The 15,472-nt window shown below is 43.6% G+C and overlaps 1 protein-coding gene and 1 non-coding gene across 3 annotated transcripts; both read right to left on the reverse strand.

The window, feature by feature from the left end:
• Positions 1 to 318: 318 nt before the first annotated feature.
• pprc1 (PPARG related coactivator 1) lies at positions 319 to 11,099 on the reverse strand. 2 transcript variants are annotated; one of them, XM_071903925.2, is made up of 14 exons: positions 10,984 to 11,099; positions 8,636 to 8,731; positions 8,354 to 8,503; positions 8,011 to 8,091; positions 5,759 to 7,913; positions 5,518 to 5,571; positions 4,164 to 4,224; positions 3,773 to 3,840; positions 2,432 to 3,146; positions 2,107 to 2,310; positions 1,823 to 1,901; positions 1,600 to 1,721; positions 1,076 to 1,227; positions 319 to 781 (listed from the first exon to the last, which is right to left on the reverse strand). In XM_071903925.2, the coding sequence occupies exons 1-14, from the start codon at positions 11,062 to 11,064 to the stop codon at positions 681 to 683; spliced, it is 4,119 nt and encodes a 1,372-aa protein (XP_071760026.2). In that variant the 5' UTR covers positions 11,065 to 11,099; the 3' UTR covers positions 319 to 680. The 2 variants fall into 2 exon arrangements, with proteins under 2 accessions (XP_071760026.2, XP_071760035.2); XM_071903934.2 differs by lacking the exons at positions 8,354 to 8,503; positions 8,636 to 8,731 and having other exon boundaries at positions 10,984 to 11,098.
• On the reverse strand, positions 1,333 to 1,472 carry LOC139915394 (small nucleolar RNA SNORA50). The gene has a single exon (XR_011784808.1). It is a non-coding gene; the product is annotated as a small nucleolar RNA SNORA50 (small nucleolar RNA).
• Positions 11,100 to 15,472: the final 4,373 nt, after the last annotated feature.

Consider the following 15,472-nt stretch of genomic DNA (forward strand, 5'->3'; position numbering starts at 1 on the left):
CCTGTGTGTCCTGTATCAGCAGAATCAGCACCCTTTGTTTCAAATCACGAGGATGGAAATCAAATTTTAATTCGCATAATTACAAAGGTACTTCAAATACAGCAAATAACTCCAAACAAAACTGTAACAAAGTATGTATAAGTTGCATGTTGGATAGCTAGTGCATGCTATGTGGCAGAGGAGAGTTAATATTGATAATTACCTCTTTATAGCGCTATTATGCTCTACTATACTAGCTGTAGTATGTCAATAAAGCATAAGGACAATGCAGACTGGCAAGGTGTAATGAAAAACAAACAACCCATTATAGTTTTTGGTTTTTATTAAGGTTTGTAGTACATTTTAAATGTATTACACCCTCTCCCAGTGATTAGGGAATTCCATTCAACTAATTTTTCCATTTTAAAACGCACTTTTTCCTCCATACAATTCAAATCTGATTATACATTTAAATAAACTTTAAAAAAAATTATTTCATTTATTCCATTTTTTTTAAACTCTTTTACTCTTTTCATACAAATCTTCACTTCAATAGAAGGTGTTAGCTTGCAGAAACAAAACAAAACAAAAAGAAAAAAACCTAATACAACAAGTAAATCATGTAAAGGCAGCGTTGGAGGTGTGGAGCCAACCAACGGCTCTGAGGTAAGTGTCTGTTGCCTCCTGTGGCAGGCCTCCTGTTACCTCTTCAGATTCTTCTGGGCCTGCTTCAATAAAGTGTCAAAGTCTAGTGCATGAAACTTGCCCTTCGTAGGCAATGGTTCGTACTCTCTATTAGAATCTGCAAGGAAAGAGAGACCAAGTCAGCATCACATCAAAATAAGAGGACAAGAGAGGACAGTGTTGTACATATTGTGTTTAGTTTGAGCAATTTCCAAAAGACTGACTTGAATCTAGCAACTTGAATGCCATGAATAAGACTTGGTAACAAAAAAAAAAAACTAGAGTTGAATCTATTCATCTTTTTAAACTGTTAACTCTCAGTTTTGAATCATACAGCACATGTATGATTCAGACAATCTTTGATGTATTGTTTCTTTTTAACATGCAAACAGCACATTAAAGCCATGCCTACCCAGGTCAGAGTAGCTGGTCTGGCAGAACTGTCTCCTTCCACCAAAACAGAGATCAAACGGCAGCTCATCAGGCTGACGCAGCTTGCTTCCATTCTCGATGGCCGTGAAAGCGTCCTTTGTGTCATAATATGTCACAAACCCATAGTTGTCCCTGCCGTAGAAAAAGTCAAAACATGCATTTGAAGACTCAGCCTTTATTCATTCTCAGTCAAGCAGAAGTCTAGCAAAGGTTACAACAGATCTTTGGATGGTGTTGAGCTGTGAATTGCTTTTAAAAGAGCGACTCGGGGGTGTTGCCAGGAGGCTCCAGTTATGAACAAGCCTGGTGTTGCTTTAGCACTGTAGCTTGGCCTAGGAGGTCACGGATAGGGCCAGCAAGGTTCAAAGACAGTGCAAAGAGCTCTTATTAGCTTTGTTAAATCTCTTCAGTTAAGAAGTGGATCATTGGCCTTTCATTACACCAACAACTGGCCATTAGATTGAGGAACACTGCATGTATAGAAAGAGTCGTTCCTGTTCTTACCCATGATCTCTAAAGTGCAGGGTGCAGTCCTCAATCTCTCCATATAAAGAGAAGCGCTCTCTCAGTTCCTTCCGGGTCATCGTGCCCCGGATTCGACCAACATAAACAACCCTGCGCTCCTCCTGAGAGAGAAAAGCAGTCAGTCAGAGGATCCACACAGTGAAAACAAAAAAATGGTTTGTTATCATTAGTACATTGGTTTCTATGAGCAAAATTGACTTACAATGGCTTTCTCCTTGCGTCTCTTCACTTCTTCAGTATCTTCCCTTGAACTGTGCCTATAGACAGACCTATAAGAGGGACTGAAAAAGACAAAATTAAATTAGCATTTCATGATTTTCAGAATTACTGGTAGACATTTATGTTACACAAAAGTGCTGTACACAAAAGTAGTAGTAAAGCTGTGCAAGAAACTTAACACCAGCTCATCTTACAGAGACAAAACTATGCAATCTGTGTAATGAATGACTATCACCCAGATGAACATTATGGTGTCTGGCGCTGTACCTGCAAAGCCTTCTGCCTCTACTCCAACTGGCTCGTCCCTGAGGGGAATGAGACCGCGACCTGGAGCGACTCCAAGAGCCAGAACGAGAGGAGGAATAAGAGTACCTCCTCCTCCTGGGAGGCGAGCGGGAGACGGAGGGAGAGGAACACGAGGAGGAACGGGAGGACGAGCTGGAACTGCTCTCAGAGTGACGGGGACGATACCTAGAGAGGGAAAGGAGGAGGGTTGGTGATCAACATGAGGAAATCATAACCCCCAGAAATGGGTACAGGATGTTGCATGGATGTCAAATATGTGAACGTGACATGTGACTGAGGGCCTCACCTTTTCTTAGGTGGAGAGCGTGATCTAGACTGAGAGGAGTGGGAGTCTGACTGGGAGTCTGAACCACTGGATGCAGGGCTGGGGGAATGATGGGATCCTCTCTTTCTAGGCCGGCCCCTATTCCTTTCTCTGGGACTAGACATAGGGCTGGGGGTGCGAGAGGCAGTCTGCTGACGGTAGGACCTCCCAGAAGCCCCTTGCCTGGGACTTCTTTCCTTAACGGTGGCATCAGTCTCCTGCCGAGCAGGAGAGGCGTCAGGAGTCTCCAGAACAGAGCTTCCCAAAGCACCGTCCGTCATGTGATCCAGGGTCTTGGTTAGTGGAGATTCCTGTGTTTTTACAACCACAGCAGTTGTGGTGGTCTGGAGATAGGATGCCGGGGCACCTGGGGGTGGCTGCGTAGTGGTTGTGGTGGGCCGCTTAATGGTTTTGATGGTGATGAAAGGCTGCTGTTTGACATTCCAGCGCTTGCCTGGCTCACCAGAAGCCCCCTTGTTGGGGAGGCAATAGTCATGGTCCATGAATGCCAGGTCGGGGGCTACGGTGGCAGCAGCAGCAGTAGGTTTGCTGCGAAACTTGATCAAAGGCAGAGGCCGGGCTTCTATCTGGATAACTTTGGAGGGGCTTGGCTTGGAAGCCTCAGCGGCCTTGCTCTTCCCCAGCAGGGCCAGAGGCTTCCACATCTGGTGGGGAGGGGTAGCAGGAGGAGTCAGAGCTGAAGGGGAAAGAAAATGTACCACAATTAAACCCATTTGACTGTTGAGTGTCAATCAAAAAGCATTTGGCTTCACACTGATGTTGGACCCATTGAGTGTTGTGTACCAGGAGTGAAAAAGTATCTTGGAGCCTGATTTGAGAAAACTGTACTAGAACTCCTCCAGAGCATTTATTCTTTTATAGTGTTTCACATCTTATTTACAATTATCAACTTACAGAAAATTTGCACTCACAAAAGTAAATTCTTATAAGAAGTGACAAAAATCATGCTCCAGTTGATCCAAAACTCCAGACAAGATAATCATATGCTCTGTTACAATGACCGTTCTATTTTGCTGGTAGCATGTGAGAGCATGAAAGCTGTGCAAGGGCAAAATATGCCCTAGAGGGAAAGACTTTGTATTTTCATTTGCTCCTTTAAAAAAACAAAAAAACAAAAAAAAAAAAAACCAAGTCAAATGTCAATTAGGATAATTATTGCATTTTAAAGAATTTTAAGGTATTCTGTGTTATTTTTATTATTTCACTTATAATCGTATTGATACCATCGTAATTTTTGGTATTGGGACATCACTTGAATTAGTCTTGCCAAGCTTTTTAAAGATGTTTCCCCTGAAAATGTACCTGCAGTGCTTGAGATGTCATTGGCTCTCACACGCTCCACAAACGTCTTCTCTGGAGCCAACTCAACACTGCAAAGCAAGCACAAAGGTCTGTTACCACATATATACACACCTCAGTTTGTCTTAAGATGAGAATCCAGCAAAGTCAAGATGAAGAACATAAGCAGAGTGTACAGATCAGAACTGACAAGGCCATTACCAGGGCCAGACAAACAGCAGGGTCTGAGGATTGCGGTAGGTCCTGGCGAAAGGTGGATATAGGCCACCTCCACACACACCCATACACACACACCCACACACAATGCAAGTAGGGTCACTTGCAAAGAGATTCCCAGAGAAACTGTTCCTCCAACACTCACACAGAGCAGCATGGGAGCTGTAGGGTAACTCACCTAGAGTTTCCTACAGCAGCTGCTCTACCAGAGACCTCCGGCACACACTGCTCCTCTTTGGCTGAAGAGAGAGGGAATAGGGAAGGGAGAGGATGAGCATAGGAACAGAATGGACTGGGAAAGGAACAGAGAAAACTGAATGATTGAAGATTGTGTGGATAACACTTTTGCTACACCAGGTAACATACTGTAGGCTAAATTGCACAACCTGCATTGCAGGCATAAAATGCAATGGCCACACTGTCTTTGGCTGGGTCACGTCATCAGTACGTATATCACATGACAAGTGGTTGAGAGTAGAAACTACGCTTTGGATATGAAGCATGACATGGTATTTCTCATGGTTAAGATGTGATAAAACAAGCAGCAAATGGTCAGCAGCTGTACATTAACCATAGCATAACATGGGAACAGTGGTGTGATCACGAGCCCACTGACATGAGTGTAATGGCACATACAGAGTCTAGCCACTTGTTCTGGTTGGGGCCTATACATCCGCCCAGACAAAGACAGCAGGGCGAGAGTTAAATGGATTTGCAGACAGGGCAGAATTCCAGCAGCTGAGCAGACAAGAGCACAAAGCAGCTTCTCTGCCCCCCACAGCACCCATCTCTTAAAGGGGAACATTTCAGTGGAAAAAAAACAGAAACTGTCATGTTGTTGCATCGTCAGAAGCTCTTAGAACTGGTCAACTCCCTATAACCTTTGAACCTAAAAGAAATTGTTTAAAATAGAGGATTAGATAAGCTTGAAGTTCATGCGAGCAGCCCAATGATATCTTTATATCGTAGGCCAGTTTTTTGGACTATGAACTCTGAGGTGTCCTTGGTATATAAAGTCTCTGCTGGTCCAAAATATTAGGGAATGGCCTTCTGGCTTGACTAATAGCCCACTGCTGAGCATATGCCTTAAATCTAAATACAGCATTCTGCACAACAGACACTGGAGCTATGGAGTCCTTGAGGTGGCCACTTGGTAACCCCAGAAGTCTTTTACTCAGTCATTCCAGCCCCTAACCCACTACTCCTATCCAGAGATAGCTCTGCAATGCTATACACCACTTCCCGCCATTACGAAACCAGGGAAAGTGATACTCTGACCACATTTAGCCTAGTATTGAACTATGTGACCCACTAAGCACTTGGCCAGTACAACCACCCTTATACCAGCAATAAAGCATGAGCATCAGGCTTCTATGAAAACAACACATTAGGGAATGTGTGACTATCTCCTACATCGAATGGACTGAGCATTTCCCTCAGATGAAAAGGACTGCCGAGCAAGAACGAGGAAGATATAGAAATAGATGAATGGATACAGTAATGTATTGATTTGCATCTTTGATATTGCTCACCTTGGGTCTCTTCAAACTGCTCCAGCAGGCTGGTCAGATCAGCAGCTTCAATACCTAAGAAAAGTCATATCAGTCAAAGATTAAAATAACAAAAAACACAGAAGGCATAAGAGAACGTATTTCTTCACATTAAAAAGGATTTCTCTGCAGTCAGAGAGTAAAAGAAAACAAGATGTCAGCCTTGCAAGAAAAAAAAAGTACAGTTTTATCAATTGAAATACATGATCAACTTTAGGCTCACCAATCTCACTGGTGAAGGCCTCGATCAGTTCCTGTGTGGGACTCTTTGCCTTTGGGGGTTCTGGTGCTGTGGTGGGTCTCCCTTGAGCTCCAGGCACAACAGGGTCAGCCTTTAGGCTCTGGGAGGGGTTAGAAGGATGAGCAGCGTGGGAAGCACAGGGCTGGGTACCAGAGATTGTCGGTTTGGAGGGCTTGCTAGCAGACATGACTGGGCAAGTCACTGAGGTAGCAGCAGTGGGCTGAGGCACCTTCTGGGCAATAGCAGTGGGTTTCTGGGGGGCACTGGTAACCAACTGGGCAGACACAGTAGCAGCCTTGGGTTTGAGTGCCTCTGTAGTGGTTTTAGGGGAGACTTCACGGAGCACCCCAGACTGAGGGGATACAGGCTGAGAGTGGGGCCTTTCAACAACTCCACCCTTGTCTCCTGAGGGTGCAGAGGAACACTGCCTGTCTGCTTGAGGCATGAGCTGAGTGGCTGGCTGAGAAGACGACAGAGAGCCAGAGCTCTGAGGCACACAAGGCGTAGCAGGGAGTGAGGTGGTATGTAGATGTGGGGGTAAATTCTTCTTAATGCTAGGTGCAGCAGCAGAAGGATTCTGGGTTTGAGAGGGTTTAGGAGTAGAAACTGGTTGTGGCACAGACACTTGTTGGGGTTTGGGAACTGGCGTCGCAGTGGCAACCTTGCTGGAGGAGGCAACCATGTAGGCCGGTGGCACTAACAGTGCCTCTGGGGTAGGTGGTGCCCCAGGCCCCATGGGCTGCCAGGCAGCTTTGACCTCCACCACTTCCTTCTTCGCCGACGGGGGGTGGGGGCGGCGAGCGTCCTTGGGGCTGGGGTCAGGCAAGCAGGGGATGGGGGGCAGCTCTTTAGGAGGCTCTGGAAGGCTGGGCCACTTGGTGCTGTGGTCTTCTTGTTTCTCCACCGGAGCAGGCTTCTTCTGCTGTCTGAGCCGCCGGTACTCCTCCAGACTCAGGGGTTTGGGCTTGTGCTCTTGGACCGGAGGGGCCACAGGAGGGAGGACTTCACCAAGGGGCAGTGTCGTCTGGGGTGTGACAGGGCTAGAAGGAGCTGAGTGGCTATCTGAAGACATAGGGACTGCCTGGGCTGCAGGAAGGACTGCAGAGGTAGCTGCTGATAAGACTTCGAGCTTCTCAGGTGCTGGGGGTAACGGTTTGGGTGTTTCATTAGCCTGCAGGGAACTCACAGCTGTGGGTGGACAATTAGGCTGACTCCTCTCAGGGCTAACATTTAACAGCAATGGGTCTTGAGAAGATGACAGAGATGTTGTGACTTTAACACTCGTGTCAGAGGGTAGTGTTAGAGTGGTGATTTCTGAGTGTGTTTCAGTTTGGCATGCATTTAGTTTCTTATGTTTTGAAGAGGAAGGAGTCGGAGTTGAAGCAACAGGAACAAGTGGAACTTTGTTTTTCTTCTCTTCCTTGATTGGTCTTTTTTCTGACTTCCTAGGCGATTCCTGTACTGACCTCCGTGCTGAGCTGCTCCGAAGGACCCTTCCCTCCACAGGTTCAGCTTGGTGCCCTTTCTTACTTTTCTTTTTCTTTTTTCTCCTTGAAGGGCTTTTCTCCATTATCTCTTCCTTGGGTCTCTTAATGACCCTCTCATCTTTCACATCTGAACTTAGGGCTGGGGTCACAAGGCTTACAACCTTCACTGGAGACTCTGTGGCATCTTCATCATCAACAACTATATGCTCTGAATTGTCAGATGTCACTTCTTCTGTTTCGTCAGGAACTTTCTGTTCGTTTTCTGAGGAGTCTTCTAGTAGAGGCAGAGAGACAGGGAGACCCATGTCTGGGATCGCCAAGATGGGCTCTCCATGTTCCCCCTGGTCCACAACCTCGAGCAAGATACCTCCTTCAGGCAACATCTGTTCCCTCTCTCCATCCTCCATACAAATGGCCATACAGTATGGGTGCATATGCCTGACCAAGTCCCCCAAGCTAACTGAAAGACCGTCTTCACCTTCACCCTCATGCTCAAGGGTGACGGGAAGAGGGAGGGTCAGACCTCCCCAGTCTAGCAGCTCTTTGTCTGGAGATGAAAGCTGTCTCTCTGGGCTCAGGGTGAGGGAGCCATCCTCCTCCTCCTCTCCATCACTCCGCTGTATAGAGCCTGCCTGTATCCTTGGGAGGCTCTGGGTGCAGAGAGGGAGACACATTTCCAGTCACATTCTGACATCTAACAGTCTACTACTACTAGATTTTCTTTAGATTATGTACAGGGAGAACTACCTTTCCAGTTGATAAGGGTCTTGTGCTGCAGATAGTGTCTTTCTCTGGAGGGGAGCGGGACAGACACAGCAATCTCCTGAGCTAGAGAGTGTAAGATGAAAAAAGCATTACAAGTTACGAATAATGAATGAAATGAATACTTAACCACAATAAGGGTAAATTCACATTCAATCACAATGGGTAAGATGTACTTTTACAACCACAGAGGGCAGCCGGTTAGGCTTCCATCCCCCTTGTAGAGCCCTTGTGAGGCTCCCTGACCCTGTAGGCCAGGTGGGGGTTGTGATGAGCAGGAGTTTGTAAGGCACTTAGAGAGTTGTGTGTATGACAGCTGGGGACTAACCGGAGAAGGCTCCCTGCCCTTCTGACCCGACAGCAGGTCTGAGTCAGGCAGTGTGTCAAACGGGGACAGGTTCTCATCATCTACGTTATCAAGGATCTCCGTCAGGGCAGTTAGCAGCGTTGCCTCACTCTCCTCATCCAATCCTTTAGCCTAAATAAACACATGAAAGTTAGCTGCAAGTATGCACAGTGCACACCAGTATTGGGTGTATAAACAAACTGTACAATGCTTACATATAGAGTGACCATAACCTAAAGTTCAACTATGTGAAATGAGTCTTGCCTCTGTTGTTGGCGCGTCCTCAAAGATGGAAAGGATGGAGGGGTCTAAGCAGGTTTGAAGGGCCTCCAGAGTTTCTCCAGAGCTCAGCCCATCAGTCTACAGAGAGGGAAAAGAAATTCTGATTTTCTGGACAAAAATCAAGACTGCATTCAAATAATGCAGCAGACAATAAACAACCCGATTCAGGCAATGACCATCAGTTTTACTTCTAGACGCAGTCCAGGATTAGTTCCAGTAGGTGTTGCAGTGTAACACTGCCTCTAATATGTGTCTTTAGGCATCATGATATTTGGACAATTGTTATGTAATTTAAATTGTAATTGTTTTTTGGTGGGTGGGTTGGACTGACCAGTAAATTCAGATCCTGCATTTGCATTACATTTTTCCAACTGTAGGGAGCCCCGCATTTAAAAGAATGTAAAGCAAACAACTCTGATCACTGGAGGGGAATAGGTACAAAGACCCGAGGTATGAGGTAAACCTGTTCTAGCAGAGCAGGATTCATAACAAACCCACTGACACCCTTTTAGGACGTTATGCAAATAAAATCTGAGGTCAAGTCAAAGCAAAAATTGGAGTGCAAGAGGTGGTAAATGAAGGCTATTTATTTGGTGGTTGGAACAGAGAATAAGCCTCAACTCAAGTTTTGGCATTTGAGAATAGACTCTGAAAAGGAAACCCTAGAGGGCAAGGCAGGGCACATGTTTCTAGTCCCAGCTTGGAAGAGGAGAAAATAAAATACCACGGCACAGGCATTTTCTTTTATCCTTAATGCACAACAACACTGAATGTATTGGACATACGAGACTCCCATATGCACACATTACCGACAGGAGTTAGTGTTTCGGCTATGAAAAATGAACTAATTAAATCAAAACAAACAAAACCCTTCAAAAAGGATGAGGGGACAGATATTCTGGTGATCAAAACTGAATTCACAATACAGGCAAGTTTGAAATACCAATGTGAACCCCTTACAGCCATTATATCCTAAACCACCCAGTTCCCCATACACATGATAAAAGAAATCGGCACGACATGATAAAGAAGTCTACCATGTCTATGACATAAATAAAATAAGTGGGAATAAAGTTTGAGTTTACATTCAAGATAATCACGTGAGGTAGGCCCACGCGCTATGTACAACTGATAACATGATGCAGTATAATATAAAGCAGTAAACTCATAGTGACCCACGTGTTTCTGTCCATACATTCATAGACAGTGCGCAGACATATTTGTTCCTCGCCTCACCCCGTCCGAGGCGGATACCCAACCCACGTGTTGCACTACAACAAACGCAACGAGGTGCCCGTATCTTCTCTTCCACGTGAAATTTACAAACCAATAGTAACAAACTACAAACGAACAGGCAGCATTTAACATAGGCAACATTATAGAAGATACATATCACAACTAGACGGGAGAGAAGCAATTTACTAAATGCCGCCTGTTGCGCATGTGTAAAGGCACCCACATGTGATTCACCACGACTAAACCACATGTGGGATACACACAGATATAGAATGAAAACTCTTCATGCTGCAGCACCAGCACGGATGATCACACCGATTCGGGTGATGGTACTCAGTGTGTAATATCAGGGATCGCCATCATTTTTAAGTGCATCACCATCAAGACTGATGACAAATTCCTGCAATGTGCTGGCATTACGCCTATTGACTTCATTAGGCAAAATCACAGCTGAGCAACCACTGACAAGCAACAAACGGTAGACAGGTGAAGTATTGTAAAAGTATAAATCAGAACTGGCGTGAACAATGAACACAAAGCTACTTGGTTGGTTTGCTGCGCTGTGCATTACCACGTGGGAATGAATCAGTTGGCTGGCCGGCAGCACGCAGGCTTTGCACATTACCCAGCTGATTGGGCTTGGATGTTACTTACAGCGATCAATTATATAATTGCTACATATGCCAAACCAATTACTAACATAAAACACAGCTGTCATTTCTCTTGTTGAAGAGATTGGCTATTAAAAAGGAGGAAAAAGCTACCTCGCTGCCTAGCCAGTCAAGCGACCCTCCCTAGCTATCTACGTTAACATAAAACTAAAAAAAGACACATTTGCGATAACGTGTTCGGCTTTAATTGATAGATTTTACAATAACATTAAGGCATGGGGTGAGTTATAATCATCCCAAAACCAGGAATAGCCTACTTTCTAACAAGTTTGCTAGTGACACCATGGTTGTATCCACGTGTCACTTTTCCATGCGCAGTGCACAGCTTGTACACAACACGTCTGCGCTGGTGATAAACATTAGGCGCAACAAATAACAATGAAACCATACATCATGCAGTAGTGTCTAGTAGTTGTTCGTTACCTCGTCTAGTGTATCCGTACAGAAAAAATCCATATTGCAGGCAGTTAAAATCTCCTCGCCTGCTCCCCACCGCGCCGCCATCTTGCAAGTACTCTCTGTCCTGCCCCGACTGGTCGCTAAAGTAAGCTCGGTATGAAAGTAATGAATCGCGCATTGGAGGAACAAGCAAGCCGGTGGGAGACACGTGGTGTGACATTCCCGGCAAAATGACGCAAAATGACGCAGAGGGGTCAGAGGTAAAGCGAACCCATCTCTATCTTTTGGTGGCAGTTTTATTTGTGCTGCAGAATGAAGAGGAGAGAATGCGCACCGGGCATGTAATGTATGATTTAATACAATTATAAAAAATACAACAGAAAGTTAAACAAACAGTGAAAATATCATACCCTAAATCAGTCACAATAATTTGCAAACAGCAACATATAATAATGAAATACATCACTTTTACCTTTTTACCATTTGTTGACATGGTTTCTACCATAGAGATATAACTCTCCTCCCCCTAACGTCACATCTTGGCAACTTTGTATCACATAAAATCCAGACCTTCCCGGTCATATACCACTTTGCTGGGTGATCATGTGCGTATTATTAGTAATGACGACATTTCTGACGGCACTCGAAGGCAGCAAAAGCTGCATCAGCAGCAAATGTATGGATCAGATGATAATACAATCATTTCATGATCAGATGTAGTAGTATATGGTAATTTGGTATGGTATTCTTTACATTCATTGTCTGTGGTGTCACCTCAACCCCCCACACATTTTTTTTTTACTTTATTTTATTTTCGATCTCCTATGGCATCTTTATAATTATACAATAATTTCCCCATAGGGTATTAAGTATAGTTTATATTTATGTTATAATATTTGTATATTATCATTCTAAAGTTTATTATATGATTACTATAGTTGTTTTTGCTAAGGACAGCACAGTTGTCCATTTGTCATGATATAAATATCCAAATAAGAGCCATTCTTAAACTGGAACATCCACTGTAACTGATCCTTGGGTACAGCAGTGACCGTGGGTCTCAGAAACAAAGTTGCTCCACCCCTCACCAGGGGTGGAGCTAGGAATTATGGGCCCTATGCACAGGAGGAGACTCTGGGCCCCCCTCCACTTTGCCCTCGTCCCCACACTATGAAAACAACTATGTCTACCCACCCACAACTCAAACACACATTCATTTACTGATAAAGTATCAGACACATTCCTAATTGAAATTTTGGGCTCTACCCTGATAGTGCTAATCGGCTGTCATAACCATACATTCACCAGTAGTCCTCTATTCAAAATCTTTCTAAAGAGGACAACTTTGTTTTAGTCTTGACTGGAAAAACCTAGCCACATGTTATTCCTGCTTGTTCCTTGTTCCTTGTTCCTGCTTGTTCTTGTTAGTTGCTCTATCATATCTTTGAGAAAGTTCTATTTGCTTTACAGTTTGTAGATCTCTACCCCATCCCTGTCTCAGAATCAGAGTAGTGTGTAATAAAAGCATACACTATTTATACATATACACTTGAGGTACACAAAAAGCATTTTAGTCCAGACACTGTAAGGGCCCTCCCTCAGCTTGGGGCCCTGGATAGTCAGTACCCCTATTTCCCCCAGTGTGGTGCCCCAGCCCCTCACAATTACAAAGAAAATCTACAGGGAGCATGGCCTTTTATTGTCAATAAGTTAACACACAGAGAAGGTTTACTGCATTCAACTTAATTTTTACAGCCATGTAGTCCATGTTTAAATCAGTCAGTCTGTGTCTCTGTGGTACATTTATATTTATATGTAGGCTACCATGAATTGCTGAAATGGTGCTTATTCAAATAACACTACTAGTCAGGCAACATACACAACAGGCAGCACTGGCTACAGCACAACCTGCACACATTCAATTTTATGGGTGATTTCTCTCCTTTCTGGGTCTGCCATGTGATGATAGGCCTATTGCTCCTTGTCACTTAAAATCAGAGGTGGAAAATTAACTAATTACAACTACAATTACAACGCTTACATCTTTCCTTTTCAGGAAAATACCATTGGTAGCTTATTAACAAGGAATCATCAAACCGTGAGCTGATAACGACTCATAATAGAAATAAAAACGAGCAAGATAACCTGAAAACAGTGAAACACAAAGACCATGCTGAGAGATTCTGGTGAGGTTTGGGAGTTCAGACTTCAGACATCTAGAAATCAATGCACAGCAAGAAATTTTGTCTACTTACTAAAAATTACTTCTGAATAGAATATTGACTTTATCGTTGTGCTATTGCTTTGTATTCCTTTCAAAAATTATGAGGCTGCTGTACAATTTTTCTGGGATTCATGTGGAAGTTACTTCAATGTAGACACTATTCTGTTTATGTTATGCAAATACAGTAATCATCTCAGCGAGGTAATCAGGGATGTGGCGGAGGGTAAACCTGCCTAAAGTCAGTTTACCTTCCTTTCTTTGCAGAATAGAGTCTGCCCAGCCTCACAAGCCAGATGAAGCTAGGTAGACTAGGTGCAACAACGAGTTCTGTTGTTTCAAGAAGGTTACGCATTAGTATTAGTTACTTTGAACTAGATATCTGATGTTGCTATACACGTCTCCTTAAGGTATTAATTGCTTGTATTTTTCAATGACCAGGAAACAAGGGAGGGAGGTTTTCCAGGAGTGGGCGACTCCTGGAAAACCTTAGGCATTCTTTTGTGTGGAGAAACTATTCCTTAGACTCTTGTTTATTTTGTGCCACAGTTAGAACACACCTATTGGCCGATATGGTTTTGTTGATGATAGGTTAGTGTTTCATGATTTGTACCTCCACTCTTGAAATAATAACACTATGACAGGCATGGCATTTCAAATGTGTTTGTACCCTTGTAGTTTCAAATGGTGTTTTGTGTCTGTCCTTGTTTGATGTTGTTGTAACTGACTTCTATTGAAAATGTGGCTCCCTGCATATTTTAGTACATATACTATCAGGGGCTAATTGTTCTGTTCTTGTACTTACAAATACCAAACTTCCATATCATATAAGTAGTCTATATGTATAAACACACACTTTTATTTGGAAAGATTTGGACTTGAAGTGGCTCTACTACTTCTTGGTGCACATCTTATACTGAAAAGAATGTGGCATTATTGCAGTGGAATCACGTTATTCTCTGTCTCCTCTGGTTTAGGCTTAACACAATGCTCAGTAAATTATAAATATAATTAAGAAGACTAGGTCCTGTACACTAGGCTTCATACAAAATGAAATTTGCACAAAGGAATAAATGCTCCATCAAATCATTTATCAGTCACTACAGACAAACTAAATGTTAAACTAAGGAAAATTGAGGTAAAGAAGGAGGGAACACACAGGCTTCCACTGTGGAAGCCTGGTGGAAGCCTGTGTGTTGCTGTAGCTTAGACAGGAAGGAAAGGTGTGAGGAGCAAACAAGAAGAGAGGTTGAGAAACAGAGAGGTGGGGATTAAATTGGGTCAACTACAAAAGTGGTGGTGTTGTATTCTTCATTAGGACAGGTACTGCATGGCACAGAAAGGCCACAGGCAATTCCCTGTGTCCCACAGGCAGAAATGGATCAGAGGTGGGACCTGCCACAGCCACACACACACACACACACACACACACACACACATACACACACACACACACACACATTGTGTCCTTCAATGTGGTTCACTACTTTCTCTGTTCATTTACATTGTGTCATATTCTCATATGAGCTGTGTGACTCATAAAGCTATTATGTTTTCCTGTAGCCGTTTGGGGAAAAGTTTCCAAACTTCGTCACTATATGTTACTTTCTCCAATAACGTTTCTTCACTGTGGCACAGTTCTTCATTATATTTAAGAGTAAATATGGTGAATTTGGAAGTGTCCTTCTTACTGAGTAGTCTCATTTGTTGTACAGGTCAAAGTAAAGGACACTCCAGCTTACAGACCCACTGCAGTGAAATGTTACAGTCGTTCTTCTGTCTTTGTGTGCTGTGCATTTCCTGGCATCAATCAAATCATCCCTAACAGAGCTAGACAAATTTCAATGATTAACATAATGAGTCTAACTGATCGCTTTTGTCCCATGCTGCATTTCATTTGAAGAGCAAGAGAGTTTTAGCTACATGCCAACGCCTTCTCAGCTTTTAGATCATGATCCCAATTTCAGGTAAAAAGAGAGAAACACACTGCATATGCAGAGAAGGCTTCTGGCCAAAACGTTTGTGTAACTGTTCCCTTGGCTGTGCCTAAACTCAAGAGCACAAGAAGACATTTTTGCTTATGCATTGTTTTGTGTGCAGACCTCTCTCTTTTTATCTTTTGTGATTTTCATCTGTTTCACGCATCTAAGTCTCGGAGATGGTTTGTGCGCGTTGGCGATAGATTTCTCCCAATTTGAGGAAAATTCTGAAGCCCTGTCTGGAACAGCATTTGTCAATGCCATCATCAAAAGATATAAGGCCCAGATTGATCTCTCAAAATCATCATGTTAG

Source organism: Centroberyx gerrardi, chromosome 15 (genome assembly GCF_048128805.1).
Source record: "Centroberyx gerrardi isolate f3 chromosome 15, fCenGer3.hap1.cur.20231027, whole genome shotgun sequence".
In the NCBI taxonomy this organism is placed as follows: domain Eukaryota; kingdom Metazoa; phylum Chordata; class Actinopteri; order Beryciformes; family Berycidae; genus Centroberyx; species Centroberyx gerrardi.